This window comes from Arvicanthis niloticus, chromosome 10, assembly GCF_011762505.2.
Source record: "Arvicanthis niloticus isolate mArvNil1 chromosome 10, mArvNil1.pat.X, whole genome shotgun sequence".
In the NCBI taxonomy this organism is placed as follows: Eukaryota; Metazoa; Chordata; class Mammalia; order Rodentia; family Muridae; genus Arvicanthis; species Arvicanthis niloticus.
In genome coordinates, this window is record NC_047667.1 from 48,680,375 (window position 1) to 48,698,555 (window position 18,181).

The 18,181-nt window shown below is 39.0% G+C and overlaps 1 protein-coding gene across 5 annotated transcripts in view; it reads right to left on the minus strand.

Annotated features, from left to right (window-relative positions):
- Positions 1–12,578, minus strand: part of Suco (SUN domain containing ossification factor) — a 56,460-nt gene extending 43,882 nt beyond the window's left edge. For 2 of the 5 annotated variants that reach the window (XR_013112910.1, XM_034513012.2), the window contains exon 1: positions 12,212–12,578. Coding sequence is in view for 4 of the 5 variants with exons in the window: in XM_034513012.2 (XP_034368903.1) it covers positions 12,212–12,273 (62 nt within the window). In the remaining variant the exon portion in view is untranslated. The remainder of the gene's footprint in view (positions 1–12,211) is intronic. The other 3 variants (XM_034513014.2, XM_034513010.2, XM_034513015.2) reach the window with 3 other exon arrangements.
- Between the last annotated feature and the right edge of the window lie 5,603 nt (positions 12,579–18,181).

An 18,181-nucleotide genomic window follows, 5' to 3' on the forward strand; every position in this document is an offset into this window, starting at 1 on the left:
AAATTAAGTAAATATCCTTTTTATGGGCTACAACCTCAGGCAATAAAATGTAAGTTCTTTTCCTAATATGCTCAAGAACACAACTTTAGAGTATTGGTATCTTAGGAGGGGAAAAAGTTGATAATCATTCTATTACTATCAATATCATGTAATACATAAATTTCTGGAAGGTACAACAAACCAACAGAAGCAACACATGATAATTATCACAGAAGATATAGAAAGTTGTCAGAGTTAGCCTCCTGAGAAAGTGTCCAGATGCCAAAGACATTTACAAATATTTAAAGATAATTCTAAAACCGCTGGAACTATTTCAAAGCATGGAAGTAAAGCTTGTAAGCTATTCTTACATAAAGGACACTGAAAGCCTGAAGTAACAAACTCTACAAGCACAAACACTCCAGGCAGATAGTACTCTGAAATAGAATGTAACTTTTCTAGGCCAAAAACCTCTCTGCAAATTTAACAAAGGAAGAACAGAATTCCTCATGATTGTTTAGCTCAAAACAACAAGCAACAAAAATATAAATACAAATATCTATGAACTATTTTAATGTCAAAATTACCTCAGCAGTTCCTCATAATATAACAAAACAGAAATCTCCACAAGTTTGTAGCCTAGTACTTCTCAAGTGTCTTTCATTCTAAATTAACAGTCTTAAAAAGCAGGCTATCGAAACTGGCTTGAATATAAATCTATTTTATTCGTAACACATGTCATGAATTCCATTACCGCACCTACTAATGACATCTGAATACATTACATAGCTATAAAGATTCTTCTAATGAATAAAACATATTACACACACACACATACACACACACACACACACAAATGTGGAATATATGCTATTTAATCCTAAAAGTCTTTGTTGTTGTTTTAAGACAGGATTTCTCTATCAATGTAGCCCTGGCTGCCCTAGAACTCACTTTGTAGACCAAGCTGGCCTCACACTCAGAGATCTATCTGCCTCTGCATCCTTAGTGCTGGGATCAATAGATTCAGATTCTTTCTCTTTCTTCTCTTTCCTCTCTCTCTCTCTCTCTCTCTCTCTCTCTCTCTCTCTCTCTCTCTCTCTCTCTCTCTCCCCTTCCGTCCCTCCCTCCCTCCCTGTGTGTGAACATGTGTGTCTCTGTATGTGCTTCTTGTGCTTCTCTTTATCTATTTAAAAAGTCAATGTTTCTTTAAAATAACCCATGTAATTCTGAAACTAGATCAGCATACTGTAAGTAGTATCATATGCTAAGGATTAAGGACAAAAAAAGGATTCCCACAACAGGAAAATGTGCAGAGTAGGAGATCGAGGAATACTCAGTCCTAAATGGGATGCTGCCTTCAAATCCCTCCCCTCAGAGCTCAGGGAACCCTATTGGAAGAGGAGATGGAAGGATTCTAAGAGTCAGAAGGGGTGAAGAACACCAAGGAAACAAGGCCTTCTAAACACCAGCGGGACTGAAGCACATGTGAACTCAACAGACTGTGGTAGCACATACTGGGCCTACATGGATCTAAGCCAAGATGGGGATCCCAGCACTGAGAGAGGAAGTGAACACAAGCTGCCATCCCTAACCCAGAGGGTATCTCTGATTGATAACTGCTCCTAAAGGAAAAAATTGTTTTCCCCAATGGAGTCTCACTAATTATACAAACGACTTTTAAGGACAGACTCTATGCCCAGCAGTAGATAGTCGACACAAAATTAACTCAATGGCTTTTTTGGAGGTTCTTTGTCTCATAATGCTTTGCATTATTATTTCCTTACAGGTCTCCTGCATACATATTACAGTTTCTGGTGTTATGTTTTTCTGGGATTTCTCTTGCGTTTTCTCTCTCTCTCTCTCTCTCTCTCTCTCTCTCTCTCTCTCTCTCTCTCTCTCTCTCTCTCTCTCCGTCCCTCCCTCCCTCCCTCCCTCCCTCCCTCTGTGTATGTGTGAACATGTGTGTCTCTGTATGTGCTTCTTGTGCTTCTCTTTGACTCTTCTGTTAATCTGTTTGCTTCATCATATTCTGGCTTGCTTGTTTTGTATTTTATCTTTATTATTTTTTAGAAGTATGACTGCATTCTAATGAGAAAGAGAAAAAAGTGTGGATTAGGGTGGGTGGGGAGTTGGGAAGGAAAAGAAGGGAAACCGTAATTAGAAATTTTGTGTGAAAAAAAATCTATTTTCAATTTAAAAAGGTTATCAAAGTGGAAAAGTAAAACAGCAAAATTATGTTACAAATGAGCTTATCTGTGTTAAAGATAAACTGTAAGTGTAAAATGTAAAGATATTAACTATTATAAGTTAGATATAAAAATTGCAGGCATGGTGGCACATGCCTTTTAAATCCCAGAATTCAGGAGGCACGCAGATCTTTGTGAGTTAGAAGCCAGCCTGATCTATAAACTGAGTCCAGGACAGCCAGGGCTCTGCTGCACAGAGAAACCGTATCTCGAAAAAACAAAACAAAACCAACAATTACATTCCTGGTTATAAAATGTTATATAACTCCTTATTTGCAATAAGAGATTCAGACTTAACATAAAAACTATTTGAGACTGCCAATATTAGTCAATCACTTTACTTTTTAAAAATGTCATCTTAACACAACTCAAGATATTGACGTGTAAGGAAAACTTGAAAACCATCTTTTGGTTTTTTAAAAAAATAAAAGTAGAGCTGGGCAGTGGTGGCACAGGCCTTTTATTCTAGCACTTGAAAGACAGAGTCGGGCATATCTCTGTGAGTTCAAGGCCAGCCTGGTCTACATAGTAAGTTCCAGGACAGCCAAGGCTACACAGAAAAACCTGTCCAGAAGATAAATAGATAAACAAATAAATGCAGAGAGGGAGAGAGGGAGGGAGAAAAAGAGGGAGAGAAAGTAGGCTAGAGATAGTAAAGACGGTTCTAATGCATACGGGACCGATTAAAACTGTGTGAAGCTACAATTACAGCAATTCTGAAACAGGAGGATCAAACACAACAGCTAGAAACAAGGGCAAACAGGGCAACCAGTCTAGATGAAGGTTATCACAAGTCCATGGGCCTGATAAAAGGTGAAACTTATAAAATTGATCAGTCTTTGAAATATACATAACCGAAAAATTTTTGTACTTAAAGAAAAAAATAAGCAAATTTAGTAAAAGCAAGTCAATACTTCTGGGAAAACTATAGAGAAAAGGAAGCAAATTGTAAAACATGATTTGGCTGTAACTACTATTACCCATAGTAATATAAAAACTAAATAGCAATCTAAACCAAACTATGACATGACTGTATTAGCAGCATGTAAAGGAATCTAATCATCTAAAATAAGTAGAACAGTAGTTAACATAATAAAGAAATTATTTCAGCAGTAAAGAATTCTTCTGAGAGGCAGGCGGACTTCTGAGTTCGAGGCCAGCCTGGTCTACAGGGTGAGTTCCAGGACAGCCAGGGCTACACAGAGAAACTCTGTCTTGAAAAACAAAAAAAAAAAACAAAAAAACAAAAAAAAAAAAATCTTCTGATAACAATAATATATAGATATAGATATAAACTTCTTAACCTTATAATTTGGAGCTTTTAAAAGCTGCTTTGCTTCTCCTTGGTCTCTTAGTAAGAGCACAATGTGTCCTTTCAGTCTCACCGAGAAAGCCCTATTGATTGCCGATAATCAAACCTCTCAATTTAGTAGTTCAGATCATTACTAGTCACTCACATACACTGGGTCTTGGATATTCTCAGCCACCATACTCCACATATCAATTTCTATTCAATGACTAATCACTAAAAACTGGCCAATAATTTCAATGATCCATCATGAAGGCAATGCTTTGTCTGTCAATCTACCATTACTAATTTTGCCAATAAAATCTGTCCTTAAAGCTGCTGGAAATAATCATATACCAATCTTACTTAAAATGGCATATTTTTAAAAATTGTGTAAGATGTATTTATCCTAAAAAACTCAAACCATAGTGCTTTTTCTATAGCAATTTTCAGTTCAAAATACAAATAAAGTTCTCAAATAAATTAGTGTAGGCTAACCATATAGTCTGGGTAAACAGAAATCCACATATTCAACAATGAAAAGTTATCCCGCAAAAGTAGGTTAGAGACTAAGCCTTCAGATTTTTATCCTTAGGCAACCAGGATCATCTAAAAGAATTTCATTAAGAAACTGACAAAAATCAAAAGTATGGGGCTGGAGAGATGGCTCAGTGGTTAAGAGTACATACTACTTTTCAAGAGTACTAGAGTTAGCCGTGCGGTGGTGGCGCATGCCTTTAATCCCAGCACTTGGGAGGCAGAGGCAGGCGGATTTCTGAGTTCGGGGCCAGCCTGGTCTACAGAGTGAGTTCCAGGACAGCCAGGGATACTCAGAGAAACCCTATCTCAAAAAAAAAAAAAAAAAAACAAAAAGTACTAGAGTTTGGTTACCAGCATTAGAGTCAGGTAGCTTACAACAGACAGCCTCTAAATCCAGGAGATCCAAAGTTCTTTTGGTCTCCATAAGCACCAGCATTCAGATACACATATCCACACAGAGGCTTGCAGACATATACAACTTTTAAGATAATCTTTTTAAAAATTAAAAAGTATAAGGCTACTATAGCCATTAACTTTCTTATTGTAAGTATTTTTTTTCCTCTAGGTTGCCAAACAACCGTGCAAGGGTGCATGCCTGCCACCTCCCAAACATCTATTTCAACTACAATGACTTATCAACACTTCCCTCTAAAAATCATTATTTCTGTTTTCAAATGCTTCAACCCTATCAGACTCTCTACACCACTGACAAAGTAATTCTAAATACCTTTCCATCTTTATTTCCAGTTCCCTCCTTTCTATCCTTGTACTGTGTCTCATGTAGCTAAGACTGCCCTCTATGTAGCAGAGGCTGGCCTTGAATTCCTCTCCCTCCTCCTGCCAAGTGCCGGGATTACAGAAATGCAGAAGCATACCAGGTCTTCAAAGCTTTCTTTCTTTGTCATCTTTCTTGATTCCTAACATCTGCAGAAACTCGATGCTCTGTCTCAAAAGTCAAACATTCTCCTTCAAAAATTCCCTCTGAAGAAAATTTCAGTATCTTATCTCTCAAGCCCACACTTCTAAGTCCTATACAATCTATATAATTTTGGGCTCTCATATTCCATCCCCCTCCAACTCTAAGGTCATTCATCTTTCATTTCTTTAAAACTCTTCCATTTTTTGTACACTATTAACACAAGGTAAGAACACCATTTTCTCTCTCTTTGAACCTATTTCACAAATTGATAATTTAATATACAAGAATTTATAGTCTCATCTGCAGTATGGTCTAAGAAAGTATCTACCTTTCCTTGTTTGGCAGAATCCTACAAAAAATGTACCACACAGCACAGGAGCCATGCTAGATCTGTTGATGATGAATAAGAGAAGCAGTGCTGACAAGAACAGGCCGGAGACAAACTAAACAGCTCTTGTGAGTCCTAGCTTAATGCTGTACCTTTGCGCTACCGCTGCACTACAGGCCAACTCCATAACCTATTATTATAAAACCAGATCGTTTACTTCCATAAAGTTTGTGCTTAACGGTCTTACTTTCTCCATTTCTAAAACCACATTCTTTTTGTGGCAAACTCAATTACTCTGACTGTTTCCAAGTATTTGTCTCTGTAAGTCTGTCTCTCTTCTCAGAAACACATCTAGAACAATGATGTCAACATAACCTTCTCAAAACAACTTCCCTTGCTGGAAATTTATCATCTAGTGCTTTGGCTTCACTTATAAAATGAACCATAATCTCCTATCTGCTACTTTTTCTTAAGTTTAACTACTTATTACCACTTCTATCTATTCATTGATGTACTCATACTCTTTCCTCTTGATAACAAAATGCCATCTGCTCACTGCAGGCAGCAAGACACATACATACAGACACAGCCATCACTCATATTAGCAGCAACAGTGCATCTTACTTCAGCTCGCGCAGCACCTGTTTCCACCAGAGAGTTCATAGCTGGCACATACACTTCAAGCCTTCCCGCAACTCCAGGCCAGTTTTCTCCATTAATAAGTAGTATGAAACCCAGCTCTCTGAATGATTCATTAGCATTCTAATCATATTTCTAGAATGTTGGCTGTATAAAAATAGTTGACTTCATCTAATCCAGTAACACTAAATTAAATACAAAAAAAAATTTTAAATATCCAAAAATATAATCTCTTTGAGGTAGGAATCCTTGAAAAGCTTCCGGTTGTTAACTCTTGCTGTTAAATCCTTCCTTGGCTCATCCAGGCCCCACCATTTTCAAATGAGAAATCTAGCCCAAGGATATCAACTGGCATACAGGCAGAACACAGTGATTAAAAGAACACAAGCTCAGAAACTACCTACGTTCTGGATCCATCCCTGTAAGATGCTTAGTGTCTATGTGTCTTTCTTCTTCATCTTTAAATGAAGGAATCTATATTAAAAGGGGTGTATATTTCACAAGAGTTATAATGATCATAAAATGACTACTGGACCCTTTCTAATACAGATATACCTATCTGTATTATGACAAGGAACTTGCACACAAGGCTCCAGTCCCACACTTACTGTTTCCTTCTCTGTATCAAATGCATCGTGGGTAACTGAGTAATATTAGAAATAAATTTATAAAAATAAATTGTACATTATTATAAACCCTTATAGCCTTTCCTACTTTACTCTATAAGCTGCCAAAGTACCCAGAGTGAATGAATCAAAATGTATATAATAGCACTTAACTATATTATGAGCTTAGTACCTAAGAACCATGCCAACACTATAAAAGACTGAATATATTTATATACATTGAATACTTTTATATAAAATACAAAAATCACTTCACTAGCAATTCATTTTAAAAACAAAGTTCTGAAGTTGGGTGGAGGTAGCATAAGCCTTTAATCCCAACACTGCCTTTAATCCCAGCACTGCCTTTAATCTCAACACTGCCTTTAATCCCAGCACTCAGGAGGAAGAAGCAGGCAGATCTCTGTGAGTTCAAGGCCAGCCTGGTCTACAGATAGAGTGCTAAGACATCCAGGGCTACACAAAGAAACCCAGTCTTAAAACAAAAAATGTTCTGAGTCTGGGGCGTAGATCATAGTAGAATAAAGCCCTAGGTTCTATATCCAACACTCAAAAAGGGAAGGAAGACAAGCCCTTCAAAAGCAAATGAACCTTTAAAAAATGTAAAAAGCACTCAATTTATGAAATAAGTATATCCCAAGGGATATTTTTATACTGTAAATATGCAAAAGCAATTTCCCATTCCCTTGTGACATATGAAATTATACTTTGTGAAAACACTTTATAATATTATACGGTCTTGAAAAAAAAACAAGTAATGCATGTAAAAATTGTGCTTTCTGCTCTATGTGTTATATAGCTGGCACTAAAGAAAAATCTGAAATACATAAATCATTGTTCCAAGTAAGGTGTTTTATTTATTTCCATATATGCACAAACTATTAAACAGGGGTATACATAGCATTAATACATATAATGTTCATAGCTGAAAATGACTTGAGAGACAAAAAGCAATTAAATACTTTTTAAAATTTCTTTTCATTACAAGTGTAAAGTTAACTATACATATTTATTTCTCTGCTCAGATTGAGAAGTGGAAGAATGATTTACTAGTCACAAATAACAAAATTATGAGATAATAGTGCTCAAAGAGAGTTAACTGTTAATGTCTTTTTTTTTTTTTTATTGTCTTCCAAGTCTATTTTTACTTACATTCAAAAACATATTCAAATACATTAAACATTAAAGGACAACATGAGCCACATCTCCAGTTCCTAAAACAATTCAAAGGATAGTACAAAGAATCATCCCTGCCTTTTGGTGTGTGGATACAGACAGCAGATTTTCATAAATACAAGCCACCTTCTTTCAAGGATCTCTTCACACTAAAACAACCTAGTTCACCCAGCTGATGTGAAGGGATCTGGTACTGTTCATAATGACACCTATACTCATTCCAGGCACCAGATGCTATCCTTTGAATAAACATCTCAGCAAATCTGAATTTTTTCCCAGTCTCTTCATACTAAATTCCAAAAATGACAAAAGTTATCAAATGACGTGGAAAGTATGATTATTTCATTATTTATTTTGAATATCATTTTATTCAGAAAATAAACTCATATTTTCAAAAAGTCTTTACAGAAGCAATAGTCATATATATGCATATACATAAGCATATGTATATATATATGTATACACACACACTTTCCAGGTAAAAGACAGAATAAGAATTTTTAATCCTTTCATAATTAAAAAGAAAGTTTTTATATAGTTTGCTTCTTGTTTTTCTACTCATATATTAACTAACAAAAGAAGTTAGAAAGATTATCAGAGAAAAAAACTAATAATACAGAAATAAAACCACAACTCAAGGAGGGAAAGATCTATAAAAACTAGACTAAGGTCAAAAAAGGTCATCATCTTGATTTACACAGCTCCCAGTTCTCTCCTACTGCATCTCCACTTATGACCGACCACCTCCAGAATCTGTCAGGCAATCCATTCTATCTTTATACGGCCTGCCTCTTTCATTCTTATTTAACTTATTTCACTTGTTCATCTTCTATCTTGCTAAAATAAGAGTTCGCCTAGACAATAATCAATTCTCTTCAAAACCCTATCCTGTTCATCTCTTCTCCACCCCGACTAAACACTCCAAATAACCCCACAAAAATGTTCCCTCTGCTTGTAACACAAGTCCCACCTTGACTATTCACCCTAAAAACCATTAATAGATGAGAACTAATGTTCACAGAAATAATTGACCCAAAGGCATATGATTGATAAATGGAGGACAGGAGACTCTAAAATACAAATCCTTCATTAGATGTATCTAATGTCCTTTTAAGTACCTTTATTGTATGTCATATAGATCAGAGTTGTTTAACCTCAAGTCTTTCTCATTAGTCTAAATATTAGCTCCTCTACTATTTTTAAAAAATTAGCCTTTATTAAGATTAATGTAGCCGAGCGGTGGTGGCGCACGCCTTAAATCCCAGCCCTTGGGAGGCAGAGGCAGGCGGATTTCTGAGTTCGAGGCCAGCCTGGTCTACAGAGTGAGTACCAGGACAACTAGGACTACACAGAGAAACCCTGTCTCGAAAAAAAAAAAAAAATTAATGTAAGGATTTATTGTTCTTAAGGGTTAGCTGAAGACATATCAAAAACTGCAAGAACTAAAGCCAGATATGCAAAGGAAGCCCAGAGTTCTCAAGCAGTGGGTTCACCTCCAGCATACCTTGATCCACTGTGGTTTACACATGTCCAGCTAAGATGAAGAGATTATTTTGTTTTAACTAAACAAACCCTTACTACATGTATTTAAAAAAAAATAGCTAACAAAGATAATATTACAAGCACAAGCCAGTAACAAAATAGCAAGGCTAAGAAGAGTAACCATTATAAACCACTCATCCACATTTGATACAAAATAATCTCTTCAATCATACAGTTCTCACTGAAAATTACTACTTTAATGATAACAAATGGTAATATTAACAAAATACTTTTTATCTTTCCTAAACAACTAAATTATGTAATTATATGTACTAATACTGATGCCATATTGGTCCATGTAGATAACTTACAAATAATTAAGACACACTTTAAATGCACACACACCAAGTTTTACTATTAGGGAACATACTCAGAATAACTGTTGAAAGGCACAGATCACATCGTCCACCTCAGTGTGATGACCAACTCCCCACTGCCAATGACTGAGAGAATTCTGCACCTTCAGCTTCTGAATAGTGTACTTTATATACTAAGACTCTGAAGACCTCAGCAAATTAGGAGTTTTAAGACATGGAGACTGACCAAGGGTAAACCTACTATAATAAGTCCTGTCCTTGAAGGAAAAAGAAAAAGGCAGGCATAAGCAGATGAGGGCCAAAGAGAGAGGTTGAAGTGATGTGAGGCAGGAGAGAATACATGCAACACCTAGAAGCTGAAAAAGTCAAAGAACCAGAGTCTCTCCTCAGGCCTCCAGAATGAAGCAGCCATGCCACCTTAACACTTTGGTCCAGTCAGACTGATTCTGGATGCCTGCACACACACTCTACAACTATAAAACAACTATGTATGTTTAAGTCACTGGATCGCTGGTAATTTGTTATATAGCAGCAGTAGGAACTCACAAGGGGGCTTCTTAGTCACAGTAATTTCAATACTAAAAAAAAGAGAGGCTGCCCACTCAAGTTTTCAAGAGTCACAATGTTCAATACACAGTAAACATAAGAATAACACCTTTGAATGTTTCTATAATGAAAGACATAGATAGCATGCTCTTCCTGTTTTACAAAGTGTAGTCTATGTGTTATCTCATTTGCTTTTAAATAACTTTGGTATGAATGGATCAATTTTATCATACTGAGGCTCTAAGAACTAAAGTTCAAAAGAGTTATATAACATATCCAAGTAGACATATCTAGTAAGTAATGGTACTGTATCTAATAACATAGGCCTTATTTAACCTATAATCAAAGGACCACTGTAGTGAGGAGCCTGTATTACAAGCTGCTTAGGTTCAAATCTAAACTCCAGAATGCAGCAGCTGCTTAACCTTAGCCATGCTGCTGTTACAAGCCTAACTTTAGCCTCTCTACTTATTCATCTATAAAATACAAAATGCAATTTATAATACCTACCTAAGAGGACCTTACTGACAAAGATGCTAAAACATACACATGCCACATGCTTGCCACAAATGACAATAAATATTAGCTACCACTGCTGTTCTGTAGCTATGCTACAATTACACCTAGAATATACTGTACTACTTGATTAAGAATTGTGATTAGCAGGGCACAATAATAATAATAATAGCAATCAGAATGAATCAGATGGATAGGATGCATTTTGTTTTTCTGTTAAGGTAAATCTATATAGCACTAGGCAGGAAAGACAAAGGCAAAAAGGCTTTATCGCAATCTATCAACTATGACAGTTTAAGATCAAACTAAACTGTACTAGTAATATTAATAGGGTTAGGGGGTAAACCCTAGAAACTGATTATAATATGAACATAGAACACTCAATCTACAAAACAGAAGTGGGTAGCAAAATCTGGAGATAATTTCTGAATGAGGGGAAGAAAGAAAAGGCCAGTAAGAGAAGCTGACCAACTCTAAGAAATAGCTGTCTAATCCTACACTGGTTTCAGGCACCCATTTCCCTTATAGAGTATTTAAAGGATTCAGAATGACATGAGACCAAGCATTTTGTCCTCCAAAATACAGTCCTTCCAGTCAGATTTGCTCAGACAAGTGTTTTCTTTCACCCATATTAATATATTACTCTCTGTGAGCAACAACTCTACAAGTCAGTGCCTCTGGACTCTATTACACACCCATAAAAATGGGAATTATTATTGGCACTTTGAAGACATAAGCAAAATAAGAAAGTTTGTTTACATTTTAATATAAGCAGCAAAATCAGAATTCCTTCAGAAAGAATGGCTTTTCCAAGTACACATTTAGCAATCCTTTGGCGCCCAAGCTATTTCTACTCCTCAAAAACCAGAGATGTACTTAAAATTAACTTGAACTCCATAAAGAAAAAGGACAGAAAAGGTCGCAAAATGGTTTACTTTCCAGTACCAAAGGACATACCCCAAAACTATGGTTGACACTACATCTGGGATAACCCTCTCCATCAAGCTAACCGAAAAAGGACTTTATAAGGGATCCCTCTGCCCCACGCCGCCGTGTTTCAAGAACAGCAGCTCCAAAAATACTATTGGTTAAGATTGTGCAAGAACTGACCAGAAGAACAACTGTTTATACATTACTCTTACCCTCATGACGACTCACGTTTTCAAAATCACAGGTCCGGAACACATCACACCTGACTCGCCCATGCCCTTACCCCATAACCACAGCAAATGAACTGCCAGTAAAACTGAGTAACTCAATCGCCAGCTTTCTGAACACTACTACCCAAACTGCCCCAACTGCGGTGATGAAGTACCTGAGTACAAAGGCAAAAAGTGATCCCCAAGATTCCCTTCTCTCCCTGCTGGACTCTGCAAATTCCAAAACACAACTCGGTAAACCTCAAGAGGAAGAGCTGGGTGGCCGCCGTGTCCCTTGCTTGGGGCAGAAGCACCAGCAACCCAAAAAGCCGAGATGACTTGGGGGTGTGACCCGACCTACTCCATCTTTCATCCCCACGGAAAGTCCCCAGAGGCCGGCCCCTACTCACCAGACTAGAGAGCAGAGAGAGAGGCAGGAGACCAGGGCCAAGGCCCGCCGGTACTTCTTCATCTTCTCCTCCTTCTTCCCCCTGCCAGGAGGCGGCACATCCTCCCCGTAGCAGCTACTACCGAGGCCAAGATGGAGGAGCCGGAGCAGGAACGCGAGGATGGGACCGAGAGTCCGAAGGGCTGTAGGGCTGGGGGAGCGGCTCCGCGGCGGCGCGCGTCCCGGACGGCCTCCCCGAGAGGCCCACAGCAGCGGGAATAGGGACGCTTCACAGGAGCGCTCCAGAGACTGCCGCCGCTGCCGTGTCCGCCCGCTCGCCCGCGCCCGCCTCCTCCGGCCTTCGCCGCCACTGCCTCCCCATGCCCGCCCCGCCCGCCCGGGCCCTCGCTCCGTGCTGCCAGCGACCAACGGCCGCCGCGTACTCGCCTCTCAACAGCCAATCGCCGGCCTGGCCAGGGCACCTCACACTCCACTGAGCTGGGTGGAAGGAGACGCGTCACCCACGTCCCTCTCGGCTCGCACTCTACCAGTCTCAGCGCGGGCCACGCCCCCTCCGCTGACAAAGCTCCGAAACGCCACAACCACCGCCCAGCCTGCGCAGATCCCACCTACTTGCTGGCGCTCAAACAGGAAGTCCTGTAACCTTCGGCCTTCCGCCTTTCAATAGCCCGCCCCCTCTCGCTGGCGCGCGCTGCCTCCACGCACGGCTATCTGGGGCTTGTAGTCCTCCTACCGGAACCCGCCTTTTTTTTTTTCTTCCCTCCTTAGAACCTGCGGGTTTGATTCTAGAATTTTTATAGTTTCACTTTTCACATCCGGACTGACTGGCTTTGTCATTTGTCATTGTTACGTCCGTATTTCTTCCTTGGAGCACAATCATGGAATGGCCTGGAATGACTGGGGAGGATCAGAAGAAAGCATGCTAATGTAATTTAAAAGTCGGTCTAACCGAGGCAGTGGGTCGGGCTTACTGAGGCAGATGCAGAGTAGAAAGAGGCGTGTCTACATTTCCTCTCATATGATTGGCTGGGGTTGAGAGCCTGAGCTTTTCTTTCACTGAAGTGAGAATTCCTACCTGCTCGCGGGATTCCTGAGATAGAGCTTTAGGATTCTTTTTTGTTCTTTTAATTTCAGGCTATAGGTTTGCTGCTGCAAGGAAGAAAGGACACTGCGGACTCTCCGCGTCCTAAAGCAGAGAAAGTGACTTCCTACACACTCTTGCTGTGGACAGGAAAAAAAGTGTTTGGTGTTCACAACATGGAGACCCCCAAATCTGTAAAAAGCTGAGGCCCAGAATCCTAATTTAGGGAGCGTTGGTGTGAACCTGAAAGACAGCAATTGGAAGAGATAAGGCATTTTGGCCCTTCGTTCCTCTGGTCTCTAGGGGCAGACTCTTAACACTTACAGAAACTAGTTGTTACTGACGGATATTTTACTGGATACAAAATACAAATATGCAACTCAATTGTGCTGATCTTATTGCCTTTTCCTCCTATGAGACTGGAAACTACTTTCTCAAGAAAGTTGTTCAAGAAAGTGCGTGTTCGGGCGTCGGGGGTAAAGTGGCGATAATTACTCATGCCATCATCAAAAAAAAAAAAAAAACACAAGGAAACTACTAAGAAAATACCAGGTTTTGAGACGTGGTGTTTTCCTGAAGAATCTAAGTTGAATGAGTTGTTAAGTTCATGGGGAACAAAATAACCTACAGAGTAATTCTTGGAAATAATACAATCGAATGTTAGAAATTCTACCAAAGATGCTAATGTGGTCCTCGGAAGAGTTCGCCCTAAACTTTTATCTGTCAATTAAACAGTTAACAGTTCAAATCACCTGATGCCATTTGTTTAGTTATATGATAATAAAAACCTTTTGTCTACTCCCCACTGCAGACCAGCATTTACCTGAAGAACATAACCAAATGATTATGCTTTGGTTTGAGATGTAGCACAGGCTAGCCTTGAACTCCACTTTCTCCCTCATGAGTACTGAGATCCCAGACATGCGCCACCATTTGCTCCTTGTTTTCTTAGTCAAGGAGCTATACTAGGGAACTGTTATGCCTCTGCTAATCCTCAAAAGACTGCAGCCAAGGAAGATTCCTTAGTGTGCACAAGCATTTCGAGCCTTGGAAAATATCAATTTTACTGTCCTACCTTCTAACTGCCTCATCCCAAAATAACAAGTCAGTCCATTTTTTTTCAAAATTATTTCTATTTGGCATATAGTAATTATGCATATTTATGGGATACACTATGATATTTCAATACAAGTCTATAATATATAATGATCATGTGGGGTAACTAGCATACCTATCATCTAAAGGATATATCATTTCTTTGTGTGGAGTACATTTAAAACCCTCTGTACTTGGAGAAGAAATCAAGTATTTGAAAAGTCTGGTGCTGGAGAAATGGTTTGGCAGTTAAGAGTACTCATCATCCAGAGGACCAGGGTTCAGTTGCCAGCACCTACATGGGGCTCACAAGAATCTGTAACTACAGTTCCAAGGGACCCTCTATACCCTTATCAACTACTACAAAATGTAGACACATACATATGTTCAGGCAAAAGACTCGGACATTTGAAACAAATCAACTTTTTAAAATAAATAAAGATCAATGAGTTGTTGTTAGCTATAGTTTTCCTAAAGTGCCATAAATAGTGGTAGTTCCTGTTGGATCCCAACCCCAGGACAAATGGCTGGCTAATGTGCCTATTTAACATATCAAAGCAGACCTGGCTGCTAGGTTCTCCCGAATTCTTCCATCTCAGTCTCTACCTGTAACCTTAACCAAGGTGATGTGATATTCTGCAGGTAGAGGTACGAGGGAGGACGGTCAAGGCTAGAGAAGGGGAAGCCCTGCTAGTAAAGGGAGTCCTACACTTTGTGCTGAGTCCAGAAGGCCTTCCGGGCAATGGTAGATTTCGACCTTAATTAACGGGGTTTTCCCATAGTTTTGGGAGGTGTCCAGCTGCTATCTGGGTGTTAGAAATTGAACCCAAGTTCTTTGCAAGAATAGCAAATGCTAGGCAGTGGTGGCGCACGCCTTTAGTCCCAGCACTTGGGAGGCAGAGGCAGGCGGATTTCTGAGTTCAAGGCCAGCCTGGTCTACAGAGTGAGTTCCAGGACAGCCAGGGCTACACAGAGAAACCCTGTCTTGGAAAAAAAAAAAAAAAAAAGAATAGCAAATGCTCTTAACCACTGACCCAATCCATCAGTCCATCAGCCGGCTTTCTTATACAACTCAGGACTACCAGGCCAGGATTAGCACCCCATACAGTGAGCTGAGCATTCCCTCCTCAATCATTAATTAAGAAATGCCCTACAAACTTCTCTACATGCAATCTGATGGAGACATTTTCTTTATTGAGCTTCCTTGGCGCAGATAATTCTAGCTTATGTCAAGCTGACAAAAAACCAGGACAATTGATTTCTTGCCATTTTGACACACAAACACACCACTAGTCAACTGAAACTTTCCTTGTTTATCTTCAAGATCTCATTTGAAGACCTTTATAACAATATACAACATTGCAACTTTGTATAGTCCCACAGTCTGTCTCTAAGACAGCACATAACTATATTAACTTAGATTCCCATGAAAAGCATAGAAGAGTTCCCATTTTTCTCTACCCTCACCAGATTTTTGGGGGGGAGGGGGAGTCTTTTTTATAGTAGTCATTCTAACTGGAGTAAGATTACATAATGTTATTTTTTAATCTGCATTTCCCTAAGAAATTGTGATGGTAGCTGGGCGGTGGTGGCACACACCTGTAATCCCAGCACTTGGGAGGCAGAGACAGGCAGATTTCTGAGTTCGAGGCCAGCCTGGTCTACAGAGTGAGTTCCAGGACAGCCAAGGCTACACAGAGAAACCCTGTCTTGAAAAACCAAAAAACAAACAAACAAACAAACAAAAAAAAACCCAAAAAAAAAAAAAAAAAAAAAAAAAAAAAAAGAAATTGTGATGGTAATTTTTCATATAGTTATTGTATATCTTCTTTTGAGAAATGTCTATTAGGTCTTCGCTTGTCTCTTAATTGGATTGCCTATTGTTTTGTTTGTTTTTGAAAGAGAATCTGCTACAACAGAAATCTCTCAATTCAAGAAAACCTCCAACCTCTAGCCACACACCTACACACGGTGACTGATGTTCCCTGCAGGTATTTGGGTTATTCTGGAAGTTACAAAGGGACAGCATGCACAGTGAGCAAAACCTCAGCCATTCCTGAAAGGTTAACTGCACAGAAACTATGTAGGGGTCAGGCCCGGGCCTGATAAAGATCAGAAAGCCTTTACTGCTGGTAAGAAAGAACAGGCTGATCTCAGAAAGGCAGCCAGCACCTCTGGCCATCTCTTTTGTCCTTTATCTCCCATATAAATGGTACCTAAGAAACTCAAGAAGAGAACTACTTGTCTAATTTAAGGAGGTGTTTTTTTGATTAGCAGACTTCGACGTATTTTGATTTACTTAAAATCGTATCTGCTTCTTTTATTGATAACAAAATGTTGAGAGAGTTTGAGTCAGTACAACTGAATTTACTGTTTGTCCCCACCTAATTTTTTTCCCTAATGTACCTTTTTTATTTAGCTACTTTTTCTATTAAAAAAGAAAAAAGAAAATTACTTTGCAAGTCTACCTTAGCATCATGTATCATTTGGCTATTTGGGGAGGAAGAGGTAGAACTGAGAAGGGGATAAGACAAGCAATTCTATTTCCAGCCAGCTGGGAACTCATTTCATTTTTTCATTGGGTAGGGGAATGCTATCTTATAGAATCCTGTTTATAATTCAAATAACAAAATCACTCCTAGCTTTCAAATGACCTTGCAAGTGTGGTGCATGCTTATAAATTCTAAAACCCGGGAAACTGAAGCAGGGGGAATTACGAGTATCAAATCAGCTGGAACCACATAGCAACATCCTACCTCAAATCTATACTTTTGGTTTGTGATCCCAAATTTATACTTTTAATCACAAGTTTAACACGGGGATGTCTTTTTTTTTTTTTTTTTTTTTTTTTTTTTTTTTTTTTTTTTTTGACTAGGTTTAGTAAGCTCATAGTGTAAGTAGAAGAAATCTAAAAATGGAGAAGGAGAAATTGATGCCTAACTTCTAGGGGAATATGGATCATTAATTACATGGATGCAAAAGTCAGAAATTTCCATTTATCTGCATTAATTTTGGGCTTCTCTAACAGGATACTTTATACTTAGTATTTTTTACTTAAATTGAAGATATTTGTTTGTTGGGGGTTGGTCTTGTGCACTGTGTACTCAGATACTGATTTGTATGCTCAGACATCTATGGTCCTGAAGATTGCATGGTCAACAATCTCTGGCCTCAATGTTATGTAAAAACTGTTTTCCATCATCTCTGATTGGTCAATAAAGAGCTGATTCAGCCTATGACTAGGCAGAGGAAATAGGAAGGCTGGACTTCAGATCCCAGCCAGGGGTCCCAGGTACAAAGAAAAGTAAGAGAAAGACCATGAGGAAAGAAGGTAGAGAGAGCATGTGGAGAAAGCATGAGGCAGCGGGTCTAGAAGGAGTCATGATGAGCAGGTCACCAAGAGATCTGCTATGAGGTCACAGTGGGAGAGACATGAGAACACATACAGACAGAGCAACAGGGTGAGACTCAGACTGAAGATAACCACATGGCTGAGTATTAGATAACCTAGAGGCTTAGAATAGGTGCTTACTTGCCCACTCATAGTGCTTCAAACTTATTAATAAATTTTCTAGATCTTTGTGTCAATTATTTGGAAGCACTTGGGAGGCAGAGGCAGGAGGATTTCTGAGTTCAAGGCTAGCCTGGTCTACAGAGTGAGTTCCAGGACAGCCAGGGCTACACAGAGAAACCCTGTCTCAAAAAAACAAAAAAAAAAAAAAAAAAAAAAAAAGATTAGAAATCTAGTTATGTCTAAGATTAATCCTCTAGGGAAGACCAATTTTAATCAATGAC